The sequence below is a fragment of the Poromitra crassiceps genome (assembly GCF_964638095.1).
Source record: "Poromitra crassiceps genome assembly, contig: HAP1_SCAFFOLD_188, whole genome shotgun sequence".
NCBI lineage: Eukaryota > Metazoa > Chordata > Actinopteri > Beryciformes > Melamphaidae > Poromitra > Poromitra crassiceps.
In genome coordinates this window covers 215,311-240,000 of record NW_028152195.1, presented here as the reverse complement: position 1 = coordinate 240,000, position 24,690 = coordinate 215,311, and the positions used below count along the sequence as shown (strand labels likewise).

The window sequence follows — 24,690 nt, the reverse complement described above, 5'->3', positions numbered from 1 at the left end:
CCTCTCTCTCTCCCTCCCTCCCTCCCTCTCTCCCTCCCTCTCTCCCTCCCTCCCTCCCTCTCTCTCTCCCTCCCTCCCTCCCTCTCTCCCTCCCTCCCTCCCTCCCTCCCTCTCTCTCTCCCTCTCTCTCTCCCTCCCTCCCTCCCTCCCTCCCTCCCTCCCTTCCTCCCATCCAGGGAAGTACGCTATGAGGGACCTGGTCAACCGTCTCCCGGGGGGGAGCACCACCCTGCTGACGGACGAGACGGTGGCAGCCATCTGCTGCACGCTGCACGAGGTCACCAGCAAGAACATGGAGAACGCCAAGGCCCTGGCCGACACGGGCGGCATCGAGAAGCTGGTCAACATCACCAAGGGCAGAGGAGACAGGTGTGCCTAAGCAGCAGATATTAGTCTGGAGGCAGCCTTTGCCCACCAGCTGTGTGTGTGTGTGTGTGTGTGTGTGTGTGTGTGTGTGTGTGTGTGTGTGTGTGTGTGTGTGTGTGTGTGTGCGTGCGTGCGTGCGTGTGTGTGCGTGTAAACTTGACTTATATACCGTACACACATGCTCAAAGCCATGCGCTAACGCACACACGCCAGTAAGAGTCATACGTCATTGACTCCTGGCACATACAATGTCCTGGACATCCTGGGATTTTCACACAAACACACTCATGCAGACACACACACACACTCGCACACACACACTCGCACACACACACTCGCACACACACACACTCGCACACATACATACAGTACATAGCTATAAATGCTTGGAGAAGGAGAAGCCATAGCCAAAGGGAAGGTGGTGTTGTATGTGTTGAGGTTACACCTCCCAGTGGAATATGGTGGAATTGCGGCTATTTGGAGCGACTCTCTATTGAACAAAACGGCCTGAAGCCATATTCTGCCTTCAGTCATACTGAAGCTGAAGTTCATCATAAATACTCCAGGGGGTCTGGGTAGTGTCGAGGTAAAAGCACTCGCCTACCATCACGGAGACCCGGGTTCAACTGGGGGAATAGCATGATCCTCCCATGCGCTAGGTCCTGCTGGTGAAACTCCTCACTCTCAGGTGAAAATAAGCGGCTGGCACATGTATCAGAGGAAGCACACGGCTCTACCCTGATCGGCAGAGGGCGTGGAGCAACGAGCAGGACAGCAGGGGAATTGGCCAAGTACAATTGGGGAAGTTGGGAGAAAAATGTGAAAAACACTTAATCTGAGAAAAAAACGAAATCATAAATAGGCGACTCAAAGGCAAAATGTTGACAGTATATTTGTTTGCCTCCCAGGTACTCTATGAAGGTGGTGAAGGCGGCTGCTCAGGTGCTGAACACACTGTGGCAGTACAGAGATCTGCGGACCATCTATAAGAAAGTAAGCACATTGGATTGCAGTAATGTTGAGACACAGACAGACAATATACAGTAGTGGACATTTTACTCATCAATATGAATTGCTTTTAATACTGGGGAGAGACTGTGGGACTGCACAACATGACTTTTGAAACTGATTAGAAACTGTAAAAGGTTTGTTTACCTTAGTAATCTTGGTAAATGTGTATATTTTAGCTGAAAATTATCTTGTGAAAATTCCAAGCATAATTTCCACCTAAAAACCTATGCTAAAAACTCAAACGAATGGAAAAATTGAATATAGCCAAGATTTAGACGGTCTAATAAATCAATAACTGTACCCTTAAAAATGCGGGTGCACTGTGAACAACACCGCCCTCATGTGGTGCATCACAGGAAGTTTTAAAATATTGGCTCTGTGTACACAAAGCCAAGGCACTGTTCACCTTATGTAGCCCCGCCCACTTGACCCGTTTGTGTTACAACTTCCTGTTCAAAACGCCGGCTGTTTGACCTGCTGCTCAAACCAGAGATCATCTCTCTGGTCAAATCTATAGTGACTCACTGGAAGCAGGATGAGCTCTGCCACAGGAAGTGTAAACATAATCGGTTCCAATTGTGTTTACACTTCCTGTTAGTCTCTGAAGCCAGTCTGTCTCTTCTACATAGGGTGAATGCAATAAACACAAAGGACTTTAGCAGCATGCAGCATTATTCTTGTTCTTCAAAGCACCACTTTAACCCCTCTGTGCTGCCTGACAGGATGGATGGAACCAAAACCACTTCCTGACTCCGGTGTCAACACTAGAACGGGACAGGTTCAAGTCCCAGCCCACCCTCCCCACCAGCACCATACAGATGTCTCCAGTCAACCACCCTGGTAGGTTCAGATGGCTTCCATGCCTTACCACACTATAATTGTAGAGGTGCTGATGAATGACAGTATCTTAGACCAAAATACCAAAGGCTGTAGACCAAAATAGTGCAGTAAACACTGCCAGTGAAACAAGATGCGCTCTGGAATGTCATTTTGGAATGTATGTTTTTCTCTCCGCAGCTGGCAGTGCCACCTCGTCTCCTGCCATGCTGGGCATCAAAGAGCATAGAGAGATTATCAGAGATTATCAGAGGGCACAGTCGTCAACTATGCAATTTTATAATTACCAAGGGGACAACGCTGTCCATAAAAACCAATACACAGGTACTGGAAGCACACACACTTCACACAGCAGGCAGCCACTGCCCTGCGTACAGCTTGCATCAGTCAAGGATTTGGAATTGAACTGAAACCTTATCAGCTATGTGCCACCAGACTGTAATCAAAGGATCCCCTCTGGGCCTCTCTGTGGAGGCTCTGATCCATTTTGATCCCACACAATGCTTCAACACCACCATGTCTTATCAGCCCCACAAGGCCTGCTAGCTGCTAGCCCTGCCTCCACTGTCAGCTACTTCAAACAAGAACAACCACTTGATGCTCTTTTGTATGCCTGCTGGAGATGGTCTGTGTAGCAGTAGAGTTGGACATCTCTTTTCTGGACACTCTACAAAGCAGTCACTGATAGTGGGCCCAAGGTGGACCATGCAGGCAGGGTGGGATCAGGCTGTCCAGATGCACTACAGCCAGACAAGCGCTCTCGCCAACCCACGCTGGCTGGCTGGAGTGGGAAGGCAGAGTAAACAGAGTGACCTGCAACCTCAACACTCCGTGTGTGTGTGTGTGTGTGTGTGTGTGTGTGTGTGTGTGTGTGTGTGTGTGTGTGTGTGTGTGTGTGTGTGAGTGTGTGAGTGTGTGAGTGTGTGAGAGAGAGTGTCAGCGTGTGTGTGTGTGCACTACATAGCCAAGTGGAAATTAAGTTTCAGGATCCCGCCGGGCCGATAAAGTGCCAAGGAAAATAGCCATCCCATGGGCTACAGTATGTAAACAACAGAACAGCAGTAGCCAACTCTATAGTTTGGTGTTATTCTTCCCCCCAGCAGCACATAGCACTACTTGACCCTGCTTTAGCAGAATACAGACATCAGCCCCACGGGGATGTGGAGACTTTTCACTCATATGCTATGAAGTGTATTTGCAGCAGGTAATTCCATTTGATGTACAGCAACATTCATCTTTTGTTTCCAGGGTCTGGGAAGCCTTCTCCATATTACTACCCATCACCCACAAGAGAGGAGCCCAGAAGAACACAGGTGAATAGAATCTCACAGGTGAATAGTGCATCTGGGCACAACAGTGACTCTACATGTCATTGTTATTACAGTCGTAACCATGAGAATGGTAAATGGTAAATGGCCTGCATTTATATAGCGCTTTTATCCAAAGCGCTTTACAGTCAGTAGGTACATTCACCCATTCACACACCGATGGCGGCAGGCTACCACCAACGGGAGCAATTTGGGGTTCAGTATCTTGCCCAAGGACACTTCGACATGGAGACTGGAGGAGCCGGGAATCGAACCACCGACCTCTTTTGTCCAAAGCGATTAGTGGACGACCCGCTCTACCTCCTGAGCTACAGCCGCCCCTACAGCTACAGCCCCCCCTAAACTAATTTTCAGGCAGAGCAGTTTGTTTGGAGTAAGGATGTGATTCAAAGCGACTACAGCCCAAAATGCATTGTTTTATGGGTATAAGGAGACGGCTGGTGACATGAATATAGCCAGCAGATACTCAGAACACAACTAAACAAACTGAGGACAAACCACAGTCTCTTCTGATGCTCATAACCATCTGTTTTCTTCATGCTTTCTTAGCTGGTATGAACACATGTTTTCTCCATGTGTTCTTAGCTGCTATGAACACCACAGAAGGTCAAATCAGGCAGAGTTCATCATGCGTAACTAAAGTTACAGTGACTGGAATCCGGATGTATTTTACCCAGTTGCCATAATCTCTAACCGAGCAAAATGACAGCTTCCCAAAATCAACAAGCTGCCCTGGTTTGCTTGTAATTACCTCTGTCAATAACGATGGAAGCAAGTATTGGTTTTGGTTTCACCTTTCTTTTTCTGTTTGTTAGCAAGATATCTCATGAAATAGATTTGGCTGAAATCTTTGGGGACAGATAGCCTTCCTAACCCTAACCCTAACCCTAACCCTAACCCTAACCCTAACCCTAACCCTAACCCTTCCTAACCCTAACCCTAACCCTAACCCTAACCCTAACCCTAACCCTAACCCTAACCCTTCCTAACCCTAACCCTATAGCCTTTGGTCTCACAATCACTTGAATAGATTTTTGTAATGATCCGGATCTGGGATTTCCGCCTTTACATGATAATTGCTTTTTGTCCTGTTTTTGTCCTAATCGTATTTGGTCTATTATGCTCTGCTCAAGTACATCTGGGACGTCCATGTCAGCTGCTAAACAGCTGCTAAACAGCATAAACATCTGTTGCATTTCTCACAACATATCATCTGATTCCAGCTGGAGGGCTACCCTGTAGGCCTTAGAGTACCAGTCAAATATTTTGGCCCAGATCCTGATAGTGAAGGGCAAAACCAAAAAGCATGGGACAGTGTGCCCTCCGACACCCGACACCTATCACATAGTGGTGAGACCGAAGGATATATCTTGTGTAACCTATGCTTGGAGTAATGAAGACGGTGAGCAACTTTAAATTGGATAAGTTGATGTCTGCTATTAAGTGAGCAGAGCTGGACCACAGACAGACTCCTGTCCCATATGATTTCAGACAGATCAACACCAAGTTCCTCCTGCCACGCCTCTCTGATCCTCTCAGTGGGGGCCTTAATGCAATCGTCGAACAAACACACAAACTTAGAAATAAGATGCCTGGAGTTGGGAGGGCTTAACAAAACCATGTTCCTCTGGGAGAACTTCAAAATTGCGAATCTTGGATCGGACATAATGTCTAGCTTGTATATATCTATAAAGATGCGTTTGGGGCAACTCAAATGCTCTCTTCAGAAGATCAAAGGATGCAAATTGGCCATCAATATACAGGTCACTGATGGAGACCAGCCCCTTTTCACTCCAGGCATGGCAAATTATATCTGACCATGAGGGCAAAAAAGCATGATTAAAACAGATTGGTGTGTGAACAGAAACATCTGGTACGGCTACGTTAACATCTTAACAACAAGCATGTGTTCAACTGCCACCAGTGTGTGCTACTAAATCTGTCTTTGTCTTTGTGCTACTTTGTGTTTTTTGCTTACTAGCACCAGTGCTACCACCTACTAAAGTAAGCATACAGCCATGTGACACAATGTTTCTGGATTTAATAATCATTGACATTCAGATCAGAATTTGCATTTGCAAATAATGGCAAGAAACAGCACTTGTGATGTACAGATTCATGTTCACCATGCTGTGTTCAGACTAAAGAGAGAGAGAGAGCAGAAGAGAGAGGAGGAGGATGCCAACAGGACAGGGAGAGGTGACATCTTCATGGTTAAGACTGAATAATGACATCAATAATAATAATCATCATATTTTAATGACTAGAACGACCACACCGCGGATATATGCCTCCGCCAACAAGTCAGCAGGCGACATCCATGTCTGTCCAGACTTTGACGTTTGAGCCAAATGTGAAGAAATTCCGTCAAGATATTGCGTTAATCAGCTTGAAAATGGCATTCGTGAGGTCCCCTTTGACCACCAAAATGTAATCAGTTCATCCTTGAGTCGAAGTGGACGTTTGAGGCAAATTCAAAGAAATTCCTTCAAGGCATTCCTGAGATATCACGTTAATGTGCATGAAACGGGAGGTCATGACGTCACAGTGACCTTGAACTTTGACCACCAAAGTCTAATCAGTTAATTCCTGAGTCGAAGTGGATGTTTGAGGCAAATTTGATGAGATTCCGTCAAAGTGTTCCTGAGATATCACGTTAACAAACATGAGACAAGCGGTCGTGAGGTCACAGTGACCTTGACCTTTGACCGCCACATCTAATCAGTTCATCCTTGAGTCCACGTGGATAGTCCAGGTTCCTCAGATACCGCGTTAACGGACATCGGACGGACGTACGGACAACCCGAAACCATAATGCCTCCTAGCTATTGCCGGTGGAGGCATAAAAATAGCCAACAAAATGAACACTATGTGGAACCTGTGTTGGAGGCGTTGGTCTGTCTGTGTCTCAGCAGGTCAGAGAAGGTTTGACCAGGTTTCCTGCGAACAGGACGAACAGGCCTTTGAGGCGCTCGGCAAGCCGGTAAAACACCAGCAGACGGTCCTTCCCCTCTGTCTCTGTCTTGCTCCAGTCAAACATCTGCAGCACAGAGGGCACATAATATGTGATATATATATAGATACATATATACAGACTTTATATATATATATATAGATACATATATACAGACTTTATATATATATATATATATACATATATACAGACTTTTAACTTGACAACATAAACATTGTAAATTGCCCCTAGCTTGCACTGTTTGCTAATATAATAGTTGACAGTAAAATAAGCTAGGTTTCAAATGAAGCAATAAGCCCCACGAGGCCATGATGGTTTACAGTGATCTGACAACAGCTAACGCCACAACGCATGCTGTGGACACCTACAGCCACAACGCATGCTGTGGACACCTACAGCCACAACACATGCTGTGGACACCTACAGCCACAACACATGCTGTGGACACCTACAGCCACAACACATGCTGTGGACACCTACAGCCACAACACATGCTGTGGACACCTACAGCCACAACACATGCTGTGGACACCTACAGCCACAACACATGCTGTGGACACCTACAGCCACAACGCATGCTGTGGACACCTACAGCCACAACACATGATGTGGACACCTACAGCCACAACACATGCTGTGGACACCTACAGCCACAACACATGCTGTGGACACAGGGGCGTTTCTACGGGTGGGCCTGGGTAGGCACAGGCCCACCCACTTCTTGCCCTGGCCCATCCAAAAAACAAAAAAATAAATAATGAATTGGTTGTTTTCTAGAGGCAAACTTGCTGCTGCCTTGCTAGCTAATGGTTTTGTAGCTTAAAAATGCAGGGCACATCATCTCCAGAGTCTAATGCATGACAACTTCATGACATCTAGGAATTTTGCGCGCTTTGCACGCAAAATTTCGTCATGCAATTACCCCACCAATTTTATCCAGGCCCACCCATAATTGAATTTCTGCCTACGCCCCTGTGGACACCTACAGCCACAACACATGATGTGGACACCTACAGCCACAACACATGATGTGGACACCTACAGCCTCACACAATTTCCGTGAAAACTGTCTATAACAGAGTCCAAACCACACAACTAAACACACAGTCACTTGAAATACAACACAGAAAAAGAGTGTAATGTAACTGAACTGATAAAGCAGTAGAAAAATATAAATCAGGAAAAAAAGGGATAAATCCATTAAATTGACAAATCCCTTTAAGGAAAAATCCCTTGGTAAATGGTAAATGGTCTGCATTTATATAGCGCTTTTATCCAAAGCGCTTTACAATGAGTAGATAGTCTACATTCACCCATTCATACACCAATGGCGGCAGGCTGCCGCGCAGGGTGCCTACACACCATCGGGAGCAAGGAGGGTTAAGTGTCTTGCCCAAGGACACAGCGACAGCAGCTGGGAGAGAGCGGGGATCGAACCGCCAACCCTTGCGTCATTGGCCGACCCGCTCTACCTCCTGAGCTAAAGCCGCCCCTATATAGGAAAAATCCCTTGATTGCAGGGATGCAGTGTAAGTGTGCAGGGATGCAGTGTAAGTGAGCAGGGATGCAGTGTAAGTGAGCAGGGATGCAGTGTAAGTGAGCAGGGATGCAGTGTAAGTGTGCAGGGATGCAGTGTAAGTGAGCAGGGATGCAGTGTAAGTGAGCAGGGATGCAGTGTAAGTGAGCAGGGATGCAGTGTAAGTGAGCAGGGATGGAGTGTAAGTGAGCAGGGATGCAGTGTAAGGGATGCAGTGTAAGTGTGCAGGCATGCAGTGTAAGTGAGCAGGGATGCAGTGTAAGTGTGCAGGGATGCAGTGTAAGTGAGCAGGGATGCAGTGTAAGTGTGCAGGGATGCAGTGTAAAGGAGCGTTCACACAGAGATATTTATTTTTCGCTCTGTCGCTCAAGTCAACCCTTTGGAATCGCTCTGTCGCTCTGTTTAAATCGCTCATCAACAGGCACACGAAATGACGGACATGTGGGGGATATAACGTTACGCAATGTCATGCTGTTTGTCCACTACGAGCCACCGTCATTGTTTACAAGCTAAGCCTATCAGCGTGCTCCTAATGCGAGCTGCATACCGGTAGTACAGACTTCACTTCATGTCAGCTGTCAGCCTGTCAATGCGGTTTGTTGCCACACAATAAACCAGCTGTTTGTTCCAAGCCAGAGTGATCCTTGACTCGCTCTCACACAGCAGCCAATCAGCATTGAACAGCGAGCGACTGATGCCAGCGTATTTTCGCTCGAGTTGGAATATTTCATCTTGAGCGACGAGCGTATTTTCTCCCTGTCGCTCTGTCTCTGCCGCTCGGACGCCCAGCGATTATTCTCCCAGGCGAATATACGCTCAATCGCTCGTTTGCATTGACTTTGTATGTAAACTCGACGCCAGCGACCAACTTTAATAGGTCGGTGTGAACGCCCCTTAACTCATTGAGTGCCAGCCACTTTTGGAGAACGGAAGCTCCCAGTGCCAGAGTTTCAGAGCGTTTTCAGTGATTTCTCGAGGCCCACAGAATATTGTGTGATATTACTATGTAAACACCGAACACGCAGAAAGAACGAGGAGACTCTCTTCTATCATCTGCAAAAAAAAGTTTATTGATCCCATTTTCCGTTCTTTAGTTATGAGCCGGAGAAGATAGGCTGTTTTGAGCAAAAAGACAGTTTTCAAATTATAAGCTGAGATATTCAGCCTTTTGTGAAATGCAGCATTTCAAGCACATTCACTGACGCTAGCTAATATTTTCTGATGTAGTGACGTGGTGTAGTTCTGTGGAGCCTGCGTGCCCCACCCCCCTCTCCCCGCCTCAGCTGCAAACTCCTCCCCACACGCACCCAGTCTATTTTCGGAGCCTCCGTTTTTGCGCCGGGCGGCTCCCGGCCGTCTCCCAGCGCGACAAGGAAATGCCAAACGGGACTGCAGGGATAGGTTTGGCCCTTCGGCGGTGCTGCCTTTCTGGCGGGTAATCATGTGGAGAAACTATATACAGACAGACAGACAGAGGCAGAGGAGCTCAGTTGTGTGCGCGGATTGACTGATGCCCGACTTCAGCTGCAGACAGAGCAATCTATATGGCTCTGGCTGCAGCATGCATCGGCTTCTCTTTGATCACGGCTTTTTGCTGTAGTTTTCCGGACCTTTCTGTAATCTGGAGAGCACTGTCGCCACCTATGGGTCTGTAAAATAGGTTATACACACCCAATAGCTACAATATTTGTACAGGAGATACAGAAGGCTTTGATCAACGTCCCACCGTCAAAAAACGCACATGACGATTGACGAACATGTTCATCCTTGGCACTCTACGTTACTAAACCAATTGACGAACATGTTTGTCCATGGCACTCAATGAGTTAAGTGTGCAGGGATGCAGTGTAAGTGTGCAGGGATGCAGTGTAAGTGTGCAGGGATGCAGTGTAAGTGAGCAGGGATGCAGTGTAAGTGTGCAGGGATGCAGTGTAAGTGAGCAGGGATGCAGTGTAAGTGAGCAGGGATGCAGTGTAAGTGTGCAGGGATGCAGTGTAAGTGAGCAGGGATGCAGTGTAAGTGAGCAGGGATGCAGTGTAAGTGAGCAGGGATGGAGTGTAAGTGAGCAGGGATGCAGTGTAAGTGTGCAGGGATGCAGTGTAAGTGTGCAGGGATGCAGTGTAAGTGTGCAGGGATGCAGTGTAAGTGTGCAGGGATGCAGTGTAAGTGTGCAGGGATGCAGTGTAAGTGTGCAGGGATGCAGTGTAAGTGTGCAGGGATGCAGTGTAAGTGAGCAGGGATGTAGTGTAAGTGTGCAGGGATGCAGTGTAAGTGTGCAGGGATGCAGTGTAAGTGTGCAGGGATGCAGTGTAAGTGTGCAGGGATGCAGTGTAAGTGAGCAGGGATGCAGTGTAAGTGAGCAGGGATGCAGTGTAAGTGTGCAGGGATGCAGTGTAAGTGAGCAGGGATGCAGTGTAAGTGTGCAGGGATGCAGTGTAAGTGAGCAGGGATGCAGTGTAAGTGTGCAGGGATGCAGTGTAAGTGTGCAGGGATGCAGTGTAAGTGTGCAGGGATGCAGTGTAAGTGAGCAGGGATGCAGTGTAAGTGTGCAGGGATGCAGATCTCCCTGTTAGGAAGAGGAAAGATGGTGTCAGACAGACAGGCAGGGGAGACAGACAGACAGACAGACAGGCAGACAGGCAGACAGACAGGCAGACAGACATGCAGACAGACAGACAGACAGACAGACAGACAGGCAGGCAGACAGACAGACAGGCAGACATGTAGACAGACCGACAGACAGGCAGACAGACATGCAGACAGACAGACAGACAGGCAGGCAGAAAGACAGACAGACATGCAGACAGACAGACATGCAGGCAGGCAGGCAGGCAGACAGACAGGCAGGCAGGCAGGCAGACAGACAGGCAGACAGGCAGGCAGGCAGGCAGACAGACAGACAGACAGACATGCAGGCAGGCAGGCAGACATGCAGGCAGACAGGCAGACAGACATGCAGGCAGACAGGTACCTGGCAGTGCTGGGCTCTAAAGTCCAGGGCGGTGAGGAAGAAGGAGGTGAGCTCTGATTGGTGGCAGTTGAGCTGGTCCTTCTCCATGTGAGCGATGTGTTCCTTCAGGATGGCCAGCAGGGGGCCGAGGTGACTCTGAGCGAAACACACAGTTTACAGTCACACTAATCACACACACACTCTGCACCAGCCATGACTTTACTGTCACACTGATCACACACACACACACACACACACACACACACACACACACACACACACACACACACACACACACACACACACACACACACACACACACACACACACACACACACACACACACACACACACAACTTTATGGTGATTTGGGACTTGACTGTGACTTGTGCTTTGATGGCCTTGAAAAGGTTTCTAAAGGTTTCTTGAGATCTTGTGTTTGTGTAAATAACTTGGATTGAAAGTGATGAGATTTGTTCCACATGCAAAGGGCATTGTCATGTTTTCTGATGTGCAATGTTCATAAACAGCAAGATATGGATATTGAGGATTATTATTAATGGAGTGTGCATTGACATATTCTTCATATAGCTACACGCACCCAACTGTGAGGCACATACTGTGACGGCACGGGACGAATACATGTACCGTGAAACCCCTTATATATGTGTGTGTGTACATACATACATACATATATAGTGTGTGTGTGTGTGTGTGTGTGTGTATGGGGCCAATGCTGATTAATCAACATATCAGCATTATACATCAATGTAAATTTGCTGGAAGTGCACACATGACTTGCTGTTCTCTACAGTACATTTACACTTGAGACTTAATGTTAATGACATGGACTTGACTCAGACCTTGTTTGGTAATCTACATTTAGACTAAGCAGGTGACTAAGGGGTGGGCAGGGCCTAAGCTGCGGCACAGCAGCTCCAGGCTGTACAGCGCCGTCTGCCGGTTGATGGCCTGCTCCTGCTCCTCCTCGCTGGCGACCCTTGACCCCTGACCTCTACCCACAATGCTCAGGAGGTCGCCGGTCAGCTGCAGAGGCACGGTGACCTGAGGAGAGAGAAGAGGAGATAGAACCGTAGCAACAACAGCTCAAAGTGGAGGCCCAAGTTTAGCCATATCAAATCGGGAGGCGGGCCTCGCCAGGGGAACTCCAAGCAGTTTCAGGGGAGGCTCAGTGAATGGAAGTGAAAAAATATGACATTAGTTATTAAATTAGTTATGAAGGAGATCACATAGAATAGCCTAAATGTGTGTGATTTCTAAGTCTGCTCATAGAGTTCAGCATAGCACAGGAATGGATGGACGCAGAGAGATGTGGATGGTCTAATTTTTTAAGTTATGTTATGGAGCATTTACTCATTTGTAATAAAAACCACTTTATGCACATTTATCTCTACCCGAATCTTACATAATGGGCCTTTAAGGAGATAGTTCAGAGATACAGTAGTTTTGGGGAAATTGACAGTTTTTCCCACTTTCCCAGAGTCAGAAACAAATAATGGCGGTGAATGGAGAAAGACGATACATTTTTTTATCCTGCAATACATTTTATGTCTGCCAAGGAGACAGCCACTTGGCTACCTAGAGTCCCAAATGGCACCTTTAAATGTGGCCATTGCAACCAATGCAACCTAGTAGTAAAATCCAAAGGCTTTACTCATCCACACACATTACAGACCTACTCGTTAAGACATTTTGTGAATTGCAAAACCACCCATGTGATTTATATTCTGTCTGGCCTTCGATGTGTGGCGTTCTATGTAGGACACAGATATGCTGCTAAGATTAACAACATGGACTATGCTTTGGTTAAACATTTCAAAGATAGCCATGCTGACTACTCTGTTGTCATAGAGTGTCCATGCATGGACACTTAGCACACAGAGGATAGATAGAACGCGATGTAACCACACCCCCACAGTCCTGAAAATTAGCTCTGTTTTATAATACAGTTGTGAACTTTTTTTTTTTTACTCATATTTGGGTGGTTTTCTCATGAGGGTGGCTGGCATCTCCCTTAGGGACAAGGTGAGAAGCTCAGTCATCCACAAGGGACTTTGAGTAGAGCTGCTGCTCCTTTGCATAGAAAGGAGCTAGTTGAGGTGTTTCGGGCATCTGGTAAGGATGCCACTTGGGCGCCTCCCTAGGGAGGTGTTCCTCCCTAGGGAGGAACCTCTCAGCGCTCCCTTTGCTCCTCCACTCGCTACGGGGGCTCAAAAGTCACTCATCCCGATCTCGACTCTTCTCGTCCCTGGCACCTCAATGGTGGAACGAGCTTCCACCTTCGGTCAGGACAGCTGAATCACTGCCGATCTTTCGGAAAAGACTAAAGACACACCTTTTCAGGCTCCATCTGGGCCCTTCTTGATCTAACTTCTTTCTTTAAAATAAAAATAAATAAATAAATAACCTAAACTTGTACCACTGTTCCTTCAGAAGTTGTAGTTGTCATAGACTGTGCTGCATAGTTGATTGCTCTATTGCTGACAAAAATGTGTTATTGTAAGTTGCTTTGGATAAAAGCGTCTGCCAAATGACGTAATGTAATGTAATGTAATGTGTTCCAGGTACGTCCAGCTGGAGGAGACCACGGGGCAGACCGAGGGCTAGGTGGAGAGATCATATCTCCACGCTGGCCTGGGAACACCTCAAGATCACCCAGTCAGAGCTGACTAATGTGGTCAGGGAAAGGGAAGTGTTGGGGTTCCCTGCTGGAACTGCTGATCCCAGATAAGCAGTTGAAGATGGATGGATGGATATTGGATGGATATATCCGTGAAATTAAAAACTGGATGACCACCAACTTCCTCAAACTAAACAGCAATAAAACGGAACTCATAGTGATTGCACCCAAGTCCACTCTACACAAAGTCAGCAACCTCATCCTCTCCATTGACGGCTGCTCCATCTGCCCCTCCTCAGAAGTCCGCAACCTGGGGGTCCTGCTCGACCCAACCCTCTCCTTCCAATCTCACATTAAATCTGTCACTAAATCTGCATTCTTCCACCTCAAAAACATCTCACGCCTCCGTCCCTCTCTCTCTGACACCTCCGCCGAAACTCTGATTCACGCCTTCGTCACCACACGCCTGGACTACTGCAACGGAGTGTTGTTCGGGGTCCCTGCCAAGACCCTTGCCCGGCTGCAGTACGTGCAGAACTCCGCTGCCAGGATCCTCACACGGACCAAACCATGGAACCACATCACCCCCACCCTGCAGCAACTCCACTGGCTTCCCATAAAACACCGTATCACGTTCAAAATTCTCCTCCTCACTTATAAATCCCTGCACGGTCTGGCCCCCTCATACCTATCCGACCTACTCCACCCATACACCCCCCTACGTAGTCTCCGTTCCTCCGACACACTTCTCACCATCCCCCGCACAAATAGATCCACCATTGGTGATAGAGCTTTTTCTGTTGCTGCACCTAAACTCTGGAACTCCCTCCCATTTCCCATCCGCGACTCTGGTTCTATAAACATCTTTAAAAGCAAACTCAAAACCCATCTTTTCCGCCTCGCTTTCCCTGAGCACAGCCTGGGCTCCTGATAGCTCTACTGCTCCCTTTTAGCCTCTTTTCTTACTCTTTTTTCCTGCCTATTATGTTTCTTTTAGTGTGTTTTGTTCTTATTGTACAGTGTCCTTGAGTCTGAGAAAGGCGCTTTTAAAATCGAATTTATTATTATTATTATTATTATATTTGGGTGGGTAATTAATGTGATGGTCAGCTGTCATAGCCTATAAAAAACGATATTTGAGGCTGGGTTGCCAGAGGCTTTAAGCCCTTTTCCGATTTGCTTGTGTGAAGAAAAGCTCACCTTTGCTGTAGCTGCTGGAGAGACTCATTCACAACATCACCACTGTCTGCAACCTGTAACAGCAGCAGAGCACAGCCTCACATATACACATTTCTATTATGATCAGTGTAGTGTCTCCCCAGACTCAAATAGGGCGCGTCTAGGGGGGTGAAATTGAATGAGTGACAGGTCGTAGCACCAATGAGAGAGTGGTTCGAAAAATGGGCTGCTTGTCGAGCCTATGATCAGCTGTGGCTGAGTTACTACTAAAGGAGACATTAAGTGTTCATTAAATAAATTAGCACACTATTCAAGACCGGGAAATGATCAAATTAAGTTGTAATACTCTTCCAGACTTTCCAGACGTGGAATAGAGTGACATTAGTCGAGTGGCTCACAGTGTGACGTGTGAACATTGATCTGGGCGGCGTACCTTTCCAATGAAGCTGGAGGAGGCCAGCAGCTGGGCCATGAAGGAGATGGAGAGGAACTTGAAGTGTCTCAGCTCCTTGCTGCTGTGAGCCTCCAGGCTGAAGATCAGCTCCTCCACTTTCTCCTCCTCCTCCTCCTCCTTCCTCCTGCGGCCAGCGGGATGCTTCCCCGGAGCTGCAGCATCACGGAGAGGAGAGGAACATCCAGAAGGAAATGACAATGGAGAGAATTTAGGTATTTTTCAACCTGGACCCTATTTTCATCATTTATTTGATGTATAACTAAGTAATGTGAACAGAAATCTTTGGAATTGATCGCTTCAGCTGGCAGCCGCTTTTCCCACATGCCACTACAGTGCTGCACTAGACAATTTTGTTTCCTGTTTACTTCACGGGCGGCCACACTTTTTTTTACCTTGCGAGCTACTTTTAAAATGGCCAGCTCAACATGATCTACCAACCACCCCACCAAAAAATAAATCAATAAATTCCACCCCACACACACACACACACACACACGCGTGAAATCAATGTTTTACTGACTTTTATACGTGGGTTGTTGTCATTGCTGTAGTCATTTGATCTCTTGTTGTTGTTGTTTTGTTTTTTTTTCAATTTTGTTTCTAGCGATTCTATTAACCAAATTGCTCTTGATAGCGGACATTGAAAATAAATTACTGCAATAACGCCAATGAAAACACAAGCTTTTAACACACAATCGATTTTTAAACATTTATTTCAAACATCATTGTAAAATTCAGGCCTTTAGCCAAAGCTTCAATAACAGAGCTCAGCTGACAATTTAACCTGCAAATGAAAAATATAAAAAATATAAAATTAAAAATACAATAAGCTACAGCACATAGGCCTAGCCCCCCCCCCCCCCCCCCCCCCCCCCCCCCCGATGTAGGATTTTGTCTTTCAATATCCTCGTTGCAGCCTCTCTTGGTGTTGTTGCTTCTCACAGGAATAGTGTCCCTGTAACGGAGCCCAACATGAGCATGAGCGCCTGGCCAATCCCGGCGCTTGACTGCTGCGTAGGCGGGCACAGGGCGTGGTTTTTGTGTAACCTATGTGCGATTCTAAATAACGCGCCTCACCCTGGTCTGTGTCGTGTGGCAGTTGCAGCAGATACTGCAGGATCCTGATGAGTGAGGTGACCTGATCCCCCACAGAGAACTGACAGCAGAGAGAGATCCAGAAGTCCACGTCTCTCTCCAGAGCTGCAAACACACACACACACAAACACACACACACACACACACACACACACACACACACTAGGACCGTATGATACTGATGAAAACTTGAGTGTACTTCACACTTGTCAAACAGAGCCCATCGCTGTGTAAAGCAGGGTTTCTGTATAGCAGAAGAGACAACATTTAGGGGGACTCTTGAAAAATATCTTTCACAAAAAATAAAAATATTGGTTTGAGTAGAAATTGGCATTTTACTATTAAAAATAAGTTACCTATACTATAAGTTATGTAATATGAAGCAGTATGTTTCACTCTATATTCAGTAGAATTGATCTATACTACCGCTACACTAGCTGTCTATGACAAGTCCCTAACGTGAATTGATTAGTTGTCTTTACATCAATACGTTGATGCCCATTTCAGAGGTTTTTCATTCTGCCAAGATTCAAGATTCAATCTGGGGAAAACACTGAATATAAATGTGATATTCAACCCTACTAGATGCCAGCAAGCCACTACTATATACAGCAGGGTCACCCAATAAACCACGACTAAATACATACAGCAAGGGTGCCCAATACGCCAATCGTAGATTGTAAAGGCCGTGCTGGTAGATTGCCTTCCCATTCAGAAAAATCCATTTAAAAGAGCAAGAGAGACGTGAGGCGCGCTAGTGGACAGGCGGACCCACCAACACACACACACACACACACACACACACACACACACCACACACACACACACACACACACACACACACACACACACACGTACAGTAGGGGTGTTAAAAATAATCGATTATAAGATGCATCGCGATGCGGACGTGCATGATTCTGCATCGATTCACAAATGTCAAAAATCGATTATTACATTTTTTTTAATTTTTTTATAATCAAATAAAATATAATGGAAGTACATACAGTTGTTTATTTTAATTATGGATCATAATACAATGCAATTCCAAATGCACTTTTATTTTAAAAGTAGCCACACAGTGAGAAAAAAGAAAGCGAGAAAAAATAAATCATGTATTGCGGAAAAAAGTGATGCATCGATTTAAAATGCATCGAGATGCATCGATAATCGTACTCGAATCGAATCATAGCCCTCTGAATCGTAATCGAATCGTGAGGCCAGTGAAGATTCACAGCCCTAACGTACAGCCTGTCTTGTGCACACACATCAGACAGCTTTTCATTGGCATGAAAGTGGGAAACCAAAAGACTATAAATCAGAATCCGAAACCCTTGAAAGACATGCAGCTATGCAGGAATATCAACGTAACTTTAAACACAGCTATGCAGGAATATCAACGTAACTTTAAACACAGCTATGCAGGAATATCAACGTAACTTTAAACACAGCTATGCAGGAATATCAACGTCAGTCTTCACAAACCCCAATCAGTCCGATGCTAAAGAGAAAGCGGTGCCTTGCCTTCTCGCTGGCGCTCTGCGTGGCGTGCTGCTTGAACAGGAGCAGCATTAGGACCCAGAGGAAGCGGGCGGGGTGAGGATGGGCAGGCGGCGGTGCTCCGGCACGTGAGGCAACGCATCGGTGAACACGTGCACGATCCTTGTCACCACGGCGTCCACGTGACCCGAGGACCTGCCCGCACCGGGGTCACGAGCCTGGGAGGGGTAGAGAGATGGAGAGAAACGAGGGGGATGACAGAGGGATAGAGGGGAGAGAAAGGCAAAGAGAAAGAGGTGAAGAGATGAAACAGTGAGTTGATAGTTCATAGCGGCCATTTTGTGTCGAAAAGGCAGGGTAAACACAGGTGCAACCAAAACATTAATGACGAGGGTTTCCAACTTCCATGATTGGAAGTTGGAAAAACCCTCATTAATGTTGTGCTTAGTTTATAGTAGACTCAATTAACAGACCTGTCAGAGGACCTCTCTTACTATGCTGTTTTTCTCACAAAACCCCATTTTTTAGCGTGCTGCATCTGTGGCGTAGTGTTAATTTTGTCGGCTATTTTTTAATTTAGTCTTAGTCCCGTGTTAAATGTCCTTGTTAGTCTTTATCATATTTAGTCAACCTCATCCTGTTTTTATTTAGTCAAGTTTTAGTCGACTAAAAGTTTGAGCATTTTAGTCTCAGCTTAGTCAAATAAAACCATAAGTATTTTAGTCTAGTTTTAGTCAACGAAAACTGTTCACATTTTAGTTTAGTTTTAGTCAATGAAAACTGTTGAATCTGCTGATGCGCTTGCACTAGTAATTGTAATTTGAAGCAGTGTTGGCAACTCTTTCCCAGGGAAAGTAGCTAATGGTGACTCTGCCCACCCGGGCCAGTGTCGGCATGCGGCGGTAGCAACGACAAGCGGACCGTATTTACAGTCCCTGCTCAGCCCGCAGCTGAGGGGAGAATGAAGGGAGGCTGGCTGTGTGCGGAAAGCACTCAGACCTCTCTGGATATAACGTAGACAAGCAAGTAGCTGTACATTTTGGGACCACAATGCCTCATACACATATAGATAAGACCCTCAGCTAAGACGGGGTGGGTTCTGTTGTAACTACTGTAAATGTTTTTAAGACAGCTAAATGTCAGCTACATCTATGATGCTGCAGCACAGGAACCTGAACTGCTGCATTGAGGGGGGGAAACAGTCTATAATGTTAATTTTGTCGTCTATTTTTAAATTTAGTCGTAGTCTTAGTCCTGTGTGAAATGTCCTTGTTATCATATTTAGTCAACCCCATCCTCTTTTTTTTAGTCAAGTTTTAATCGACTAAAAGTTTGAGTATTTTAGTCTCGTCTTAGTCAATGAAACTAAAAGTCTGAACATTTTAGTCTCGTCTTAGTCTTGGGGAAAAAGGTAGTCGACTAACATTTTTCGTCACAGTTTTCGTCGACAAAATTAACACTACTGTGGCGAGTCGTGGGCTACAGGTGAGCCCCTCTGTTCTGTCAGTCTCTCCTCAAAACAACACACAATTATGTCTTATTCCCTTCCAGCTGTTCACACCTCCTTTCCTAGCGGAAAGCCATATTTCTGTCTGAACACACTTCGAACCCGCTTTCTGTGTTATTTGTGGGCCTTCCTAACGGCGATATTGCGGGATCCCTGTGTAAAAGGGGCTACAGAGACCTGTGTCGACCGGGGAGCAGGGGGAGGGGCCCAGATCTCGTGCACCTACTGACATCCCGTCCACATCCCGTGCCAGAACGGACGGACGGACGGATGGACACACATGTCACTTATAGAAGTGGCTGCGCCGCTTAAAAAGGAGATAGGTGAAACAGAAACTGCTAACTTTACCGCAATCTATCAGGTTTCATGGTGTTCCTCTTACCTGGATCAGGGCAGGTACGACCGTTTGGACGGTCTTGTCGATGACCTGGAAGCTGTAGGCGTCATCCAGCCGCATGATGCTGGCTCCCATGAAGGTGAAGATGGGCATGATGTTGTGCAGGACTTTCTCCTGAAGGAGAGGAGACACAGGTTAGGTTCAGGTTCTCCTGAAGGAGAGGAGACACAGGTTAGGTTCAGGTTCTCCTGAAGGAGAGGAGACACAGGTTAGGTTCAGGTTCTCCTGAAGGAGAGGAGACACAGGTTAGGTTCAGGTTCTCCTGAAGGAGAGGAGACACAGGTTAGGTTCAGGTTCTCCTGAAGGAGAGGAGACACAGGTTAGGTTCAGGTTCTCCTGAAGGAGAGGAGACACAGGTTTAGGTTCAGGTTATCCTGAAGGAGAGGAGACACAGGTTAGGTTCAGGTTCTCCTGAAGGAGAGGAGACACAGGTTAGGTTCAGGTTCTCCTGAAGGAGAGGAGACACAGGTTTAGGTTCAGGTTCTCCTGAAGGAGAGGAGACAGGTTAGGTTCAGGTTCTCCTGAAGGAGAGGAGACACAGGTTAGGTTCAGGTTCTCCTGAAGGAGAGGAGACACAGGTTAGGTTCAGGTTCTCCTGAAGGAGAGGAGACACAGGTTAGGTTCAGGTTAGTTCCCTTGATTTTTGTCATTTTCGTCTTTGGTTTTGAGGTGAGCTGATCATAACTTTGTTTTTAATTGACTGCAAATAGGGCTGGACAATATAGCGATACTATAGCGAGATCGTGATATGAGATTAGATACCGTCTTAGATTTTGGATATCGTAATATGGCACAAGTGTTGTCTTAAAGGCTGCATTACAGTAAGGGATGTTATTTTCTGAACTTAACAGACTGTTCTATTATTTGCATTTACCCATTTAGTCATTATATCCACATTACTTGTGATTATTTATCAAAAATCTCATTGTGTCAAAATATTTTGTGAAAGCCAATAGACAGGGAAGGAAACCCTGTCTTTGTAGCACAAGCTGGCTGAACCCAAGGCCAAGACAAACAGGCTGAGAAACTCAACTCTGCATACTGCAGTTCGGCTCTGTAATGAGACTCTTTAGTTGGCCGCACAAATACTGTAACACAGCATGGCTACCATGACTGCTACCTGTCCTTGCTGCCCTGAAATATTTTTAACCCTGTAATTGTTTTTGTATGTAGCCTATCTTTTTATATTAGTAATTGTTGTGTGAATTGTAAAGTTCTGCAGTTTTTCAGTGAGGCCCGGCCTTCACTGCAAGCATGAATTAATCAAATCAAATCAAATCAAATCAAATCAAATCAAATGATGTTACAAATCTCTCCTTTTGTTGTTGCTCCTCCAACATGGCTCAGCTCCTCCCTCCACCCACCTGCAGCGAGCGGTCCCCCCATCAGGAGACAGCTTCTGGCAGACGTTGAGCAAACAGCTGAGCAGGAGCTGCTTGGTGTACTCCATGTTCCCCTGCTCGGCTGCACCAGGCTCCAGGCTCCTGATGCAGAGACACGATAGCAGTTAGGTCAGAATCCAGCAGCAACGCTTTTGTTCTCTATAGCTAACTTCCCCGTTCATGACAACTGTTTTATATAGCTCGGCCGTTTATACAGTCTACTCTATGGCTACATAGAAGTATCATTTGGTCCTAGTGTGTGTGTGTGTGTGTGTGTGTGTGTGTGTGGAGGAGGGGGGGGGGGGGGTGATATCTCAGCTATTTTTAGACCTATCAATCAATGCAGGGATGCCCGGTGCGTATTTCCACTCAGGTGCGTAAAATACGCACCTTGGATAGTTTACACACTTGACACTTCTGTATTACCACTACACCCCTGGTTGTAACATGATATTGAGAAGTAATGTAATAAGTTGAACGTTTTGGTTTTGGTTGAGGTCAATGGCAAATGTATATTTACTGAAATGGATTCGCTTGTACACAGCTTACTCACTCTGATTCAGGTACAGTTTCTCGGTCTTCTTCCTCCTCTTCGTCGTCACTGTCCTCCAACACGAATCTGCTGGGCAGTCTTACCACTCTTGATGATCGCCTTGCCATTTTACGTCGCAGTTCCGAGATTACCGTAATACCTCGTATATGGGAAGAAAGCGCAGCTTCTTTTCTTTTAAGAACCGTTGAAATTTTGTTGATGGCTCAAACGGTCTAGGAGTTACGGTACTGAGAACAGGGCATGGTATTTGGGTCCCATAGGTTTAGAAGGGTGGTGTGTGTGTGTGTGTGTGTGTGTGTGTGTGTGTGTGTGTGTGTGTGTGTGTGTGTGTGTGTGTGTGTGTGTGTGTGTGTGTGTGTGTCAAGTTTTGTCTGCACTATGCCTTAGTCTTAAAAGTGAAAAGAAAACAACTTTGAAAGCAGATTGATTTACCATAAAACTTAAAAACATCCTTCATCCATAATTTCAATAATCAACTCCATAACAGTTATTTTCATTGGATGACCTTATTTCTCAAATCAAATTAAAGACTAGTGCAGTGAGACTTAACCATAGCTAAAAACTATTTGCCATTTAGCCTTCAAACCTATATTTACAAGACTTTTAGTCTTATTCAAACTCAAACTGAAATTAAAACTTTGAAAGCAGATTGACTTTGTTACCCTAACAAATAAATAACAATCCTTCATCAATAGTTTAAAATAATCAACTCCATAATATTCTTTGCATTGGATGAGCTTATTTCTCAAATCAAATTAAAGCTATAACTACTGTTAGGTGCCCTAAACTAACTAACCCAGTGGTCTCCAACCTTCGGGTCGCGACCCTAAGTGCGGTCGCCTGGAATTAAAAAAGGGAGATAAAAAAAAAAAAAAAAAAAAAAAAATCTGTTACAATTATTTCATATTTACACCAAAAAACACACCCATAAATGAGTTGTTAAATTCCTTTTACAGTTGGTTCATGGTTAGGGGAAAATGTTAATTATTTGAAGAGGTTAAAATATGAATATACTTCTTTTTGTATGATTGTAAATTCATCATAGTTGTTTAATAGTGTAAATTGGATGACATTGAAAATGTTATCAAATGCAACCCATAAAATCAAAGCAGATGGTAATTCTGGTACATCTCCATTAGAATTCAATGGACAGTATGCTATCTTACAGCAGGGACTGCAAGAGAGAAAAGAGTCCCATCCCATCTTATCAATCCTGTTTGCCCAAATGAATTTCTGGTGTCAGTTATGGTCACTGGTGGGAAAGTAGGAAGTGACAAACCAAAACTTAGGAGTAAAACTGTGTGTTAAACAGCAGCCAGCAAAGAGGTTCATCCATAAAATCTGTTGCAAATACTTTTTTTCACCCACCACTTTCACTCACACCATGCCGAAGGGGAAATTTAGGTCTGGGCAGTTTTAATCAGTTCATCCTTGTGAGGTCACAGTGACCTTGAACTTTGACCTTTGAGGACCAAAATCGAATCAGTTCATCATTGAGTCCAAGTGGACGTTTGAGCCAAAGTGACCTTGAAATTTGACAACCAAAATCTTTTTTTTAACAATATATTTATTGTGACCACCAACATCTATTTTGTATGACACTTACTTTAAGGTGATCTTAAATGTCTCCCTGCAGCATGTATTGTTTCCCCCTGTGCGATAAGATCAAAGCCAAAACAATGCCTGGAGACAGTCGCCTATGGGGGGGGCCGGCCAGGCAGAGCCCACAGCCAGTATTTTAATAACAGAATGATGCCTCCACACTGGCACTGTTGTACAGTTTAAATCATGTGAACTGTGATCAAGGAGTTTCATCTACCTCCAAGGTGGTGAAAATGCAATCAGAGTTGATCTAATCAAGCGTTGTCTTCTGGCCTGGGGCACACAGAACACACAACGGTGTTGTCAAAAGGCACAGGAGCCACTAGTTGAGGGACACCACACAAGCACAGCCAACCAACTGCCCACATGGGGGGCAGTGCCCATCTAAACTCTGAACACCTGGTTGGCTAGGAGCCAGCTAGCCTTGAGACATGATTGGCCAAATGATATCTCTTTATTGTGTCTCTGATCAGTGCATACAGAGGCAAAGTGACCGCCTACTTCCTGCTTCAGCACTGTACCAGGGATTTTTATCCACCATTTATTTTCTCATAAACATTTCGTAAAATGCTTATAAAAAATAGTTTTACTTGGTCAAACCAAACCGGTTCAGCTATATTTAGAATCAGGAGAGACCATAGAACATTTAACTCGGACCAAAACTTAAAAAAACTACATTGAAAAAACGAATAGTTGAATCAATACACTAGCTGTACCCAATTCTGAAAATATACTGTACATGTAGTATGTGGAATGAAACCAAATCAAGGTAAATGCATTGTCGGGCCGGGCGTTATGAGGAGGAAGACAAATAGGAAATATGATGCGGGTCCATCAGCCTGTAATTAGCACAACATATATTTGAACCCAAGTGTCTCTAACCCACACAGCACAATGCCTGAGTCAGCATAAGCATGTTTACTCTGCATCACCTGGGACTCAAACTCACAACCTTTGCCACCATTTACTCAAGTACTCAATTTTGAGGTACTACTTTACTTGGGTATTTTCCATTTTATGCTACTTTGTACTACATTTTAGATTTAAATACGGTGGTGCTTTTTACTCCATTATATTTATTTCACAGCTATAGTGTCTAGTTACTTTTCAGATCAATGTTTTTATAATACTAGAAATCTTGCGCGCTACGTGCGTTTGATTCCTAATGTGGAGACTCTGGAGATGATGCGTCATATCTGCAGTTATGGAAATCGCCCGCTGCGCACGTTCGCAGCCACAACTGCGCATTTAGTTGCTCGAGTGACATCACTAATGACATCACAATTGCCCGAGTGACATCACAGTTCAGCAACTGTACGCCATCGGCCCTTCAATCACAGTTGCTCAAGTGACATCACAACTGCCCGTGACATCACAGTT

General features: G+C 45.5%; 1 protein-coding gene across 1 annotated transcript in view; it reads left to right on the top strand.

The window, feature by feature from the left end:
• The window catches only part of LOC310770711 (plakophilin-4-like), a gene marked incomplete at both ends in the record, with an annotated part of 12,552 nt that extends 7,002 nt beyond the window's left edge, over positions 1-5,550 (top strand). The window contains 6 exons of the mRNA XM_083663439.1: positions 177-369; positions 1,275-1,359; positions 2,100-2,217; positions 2,395-2,538; positions 3,463-3,527; positions 5,524-5,550. Coding sequence (XP_083519565.1) covers positions 177-369; positions 1,275-1,359; positions 2,100-2,217; positions 2,395-2,538; positions 3,463-3,527; positions 5,524-5,550 — 632 coding nt within the window. The remainder of the gene's footprint in view (positions 1-176; positions 370-1,274; positions 1,360-2,099; positions 2,218-2,394; positions 2,539-3,462; positions 3,528-5,523) is intronic.
• Between the last annotated feature and the right edge of the window lie 19,140 nt (positions 5,551-24,690).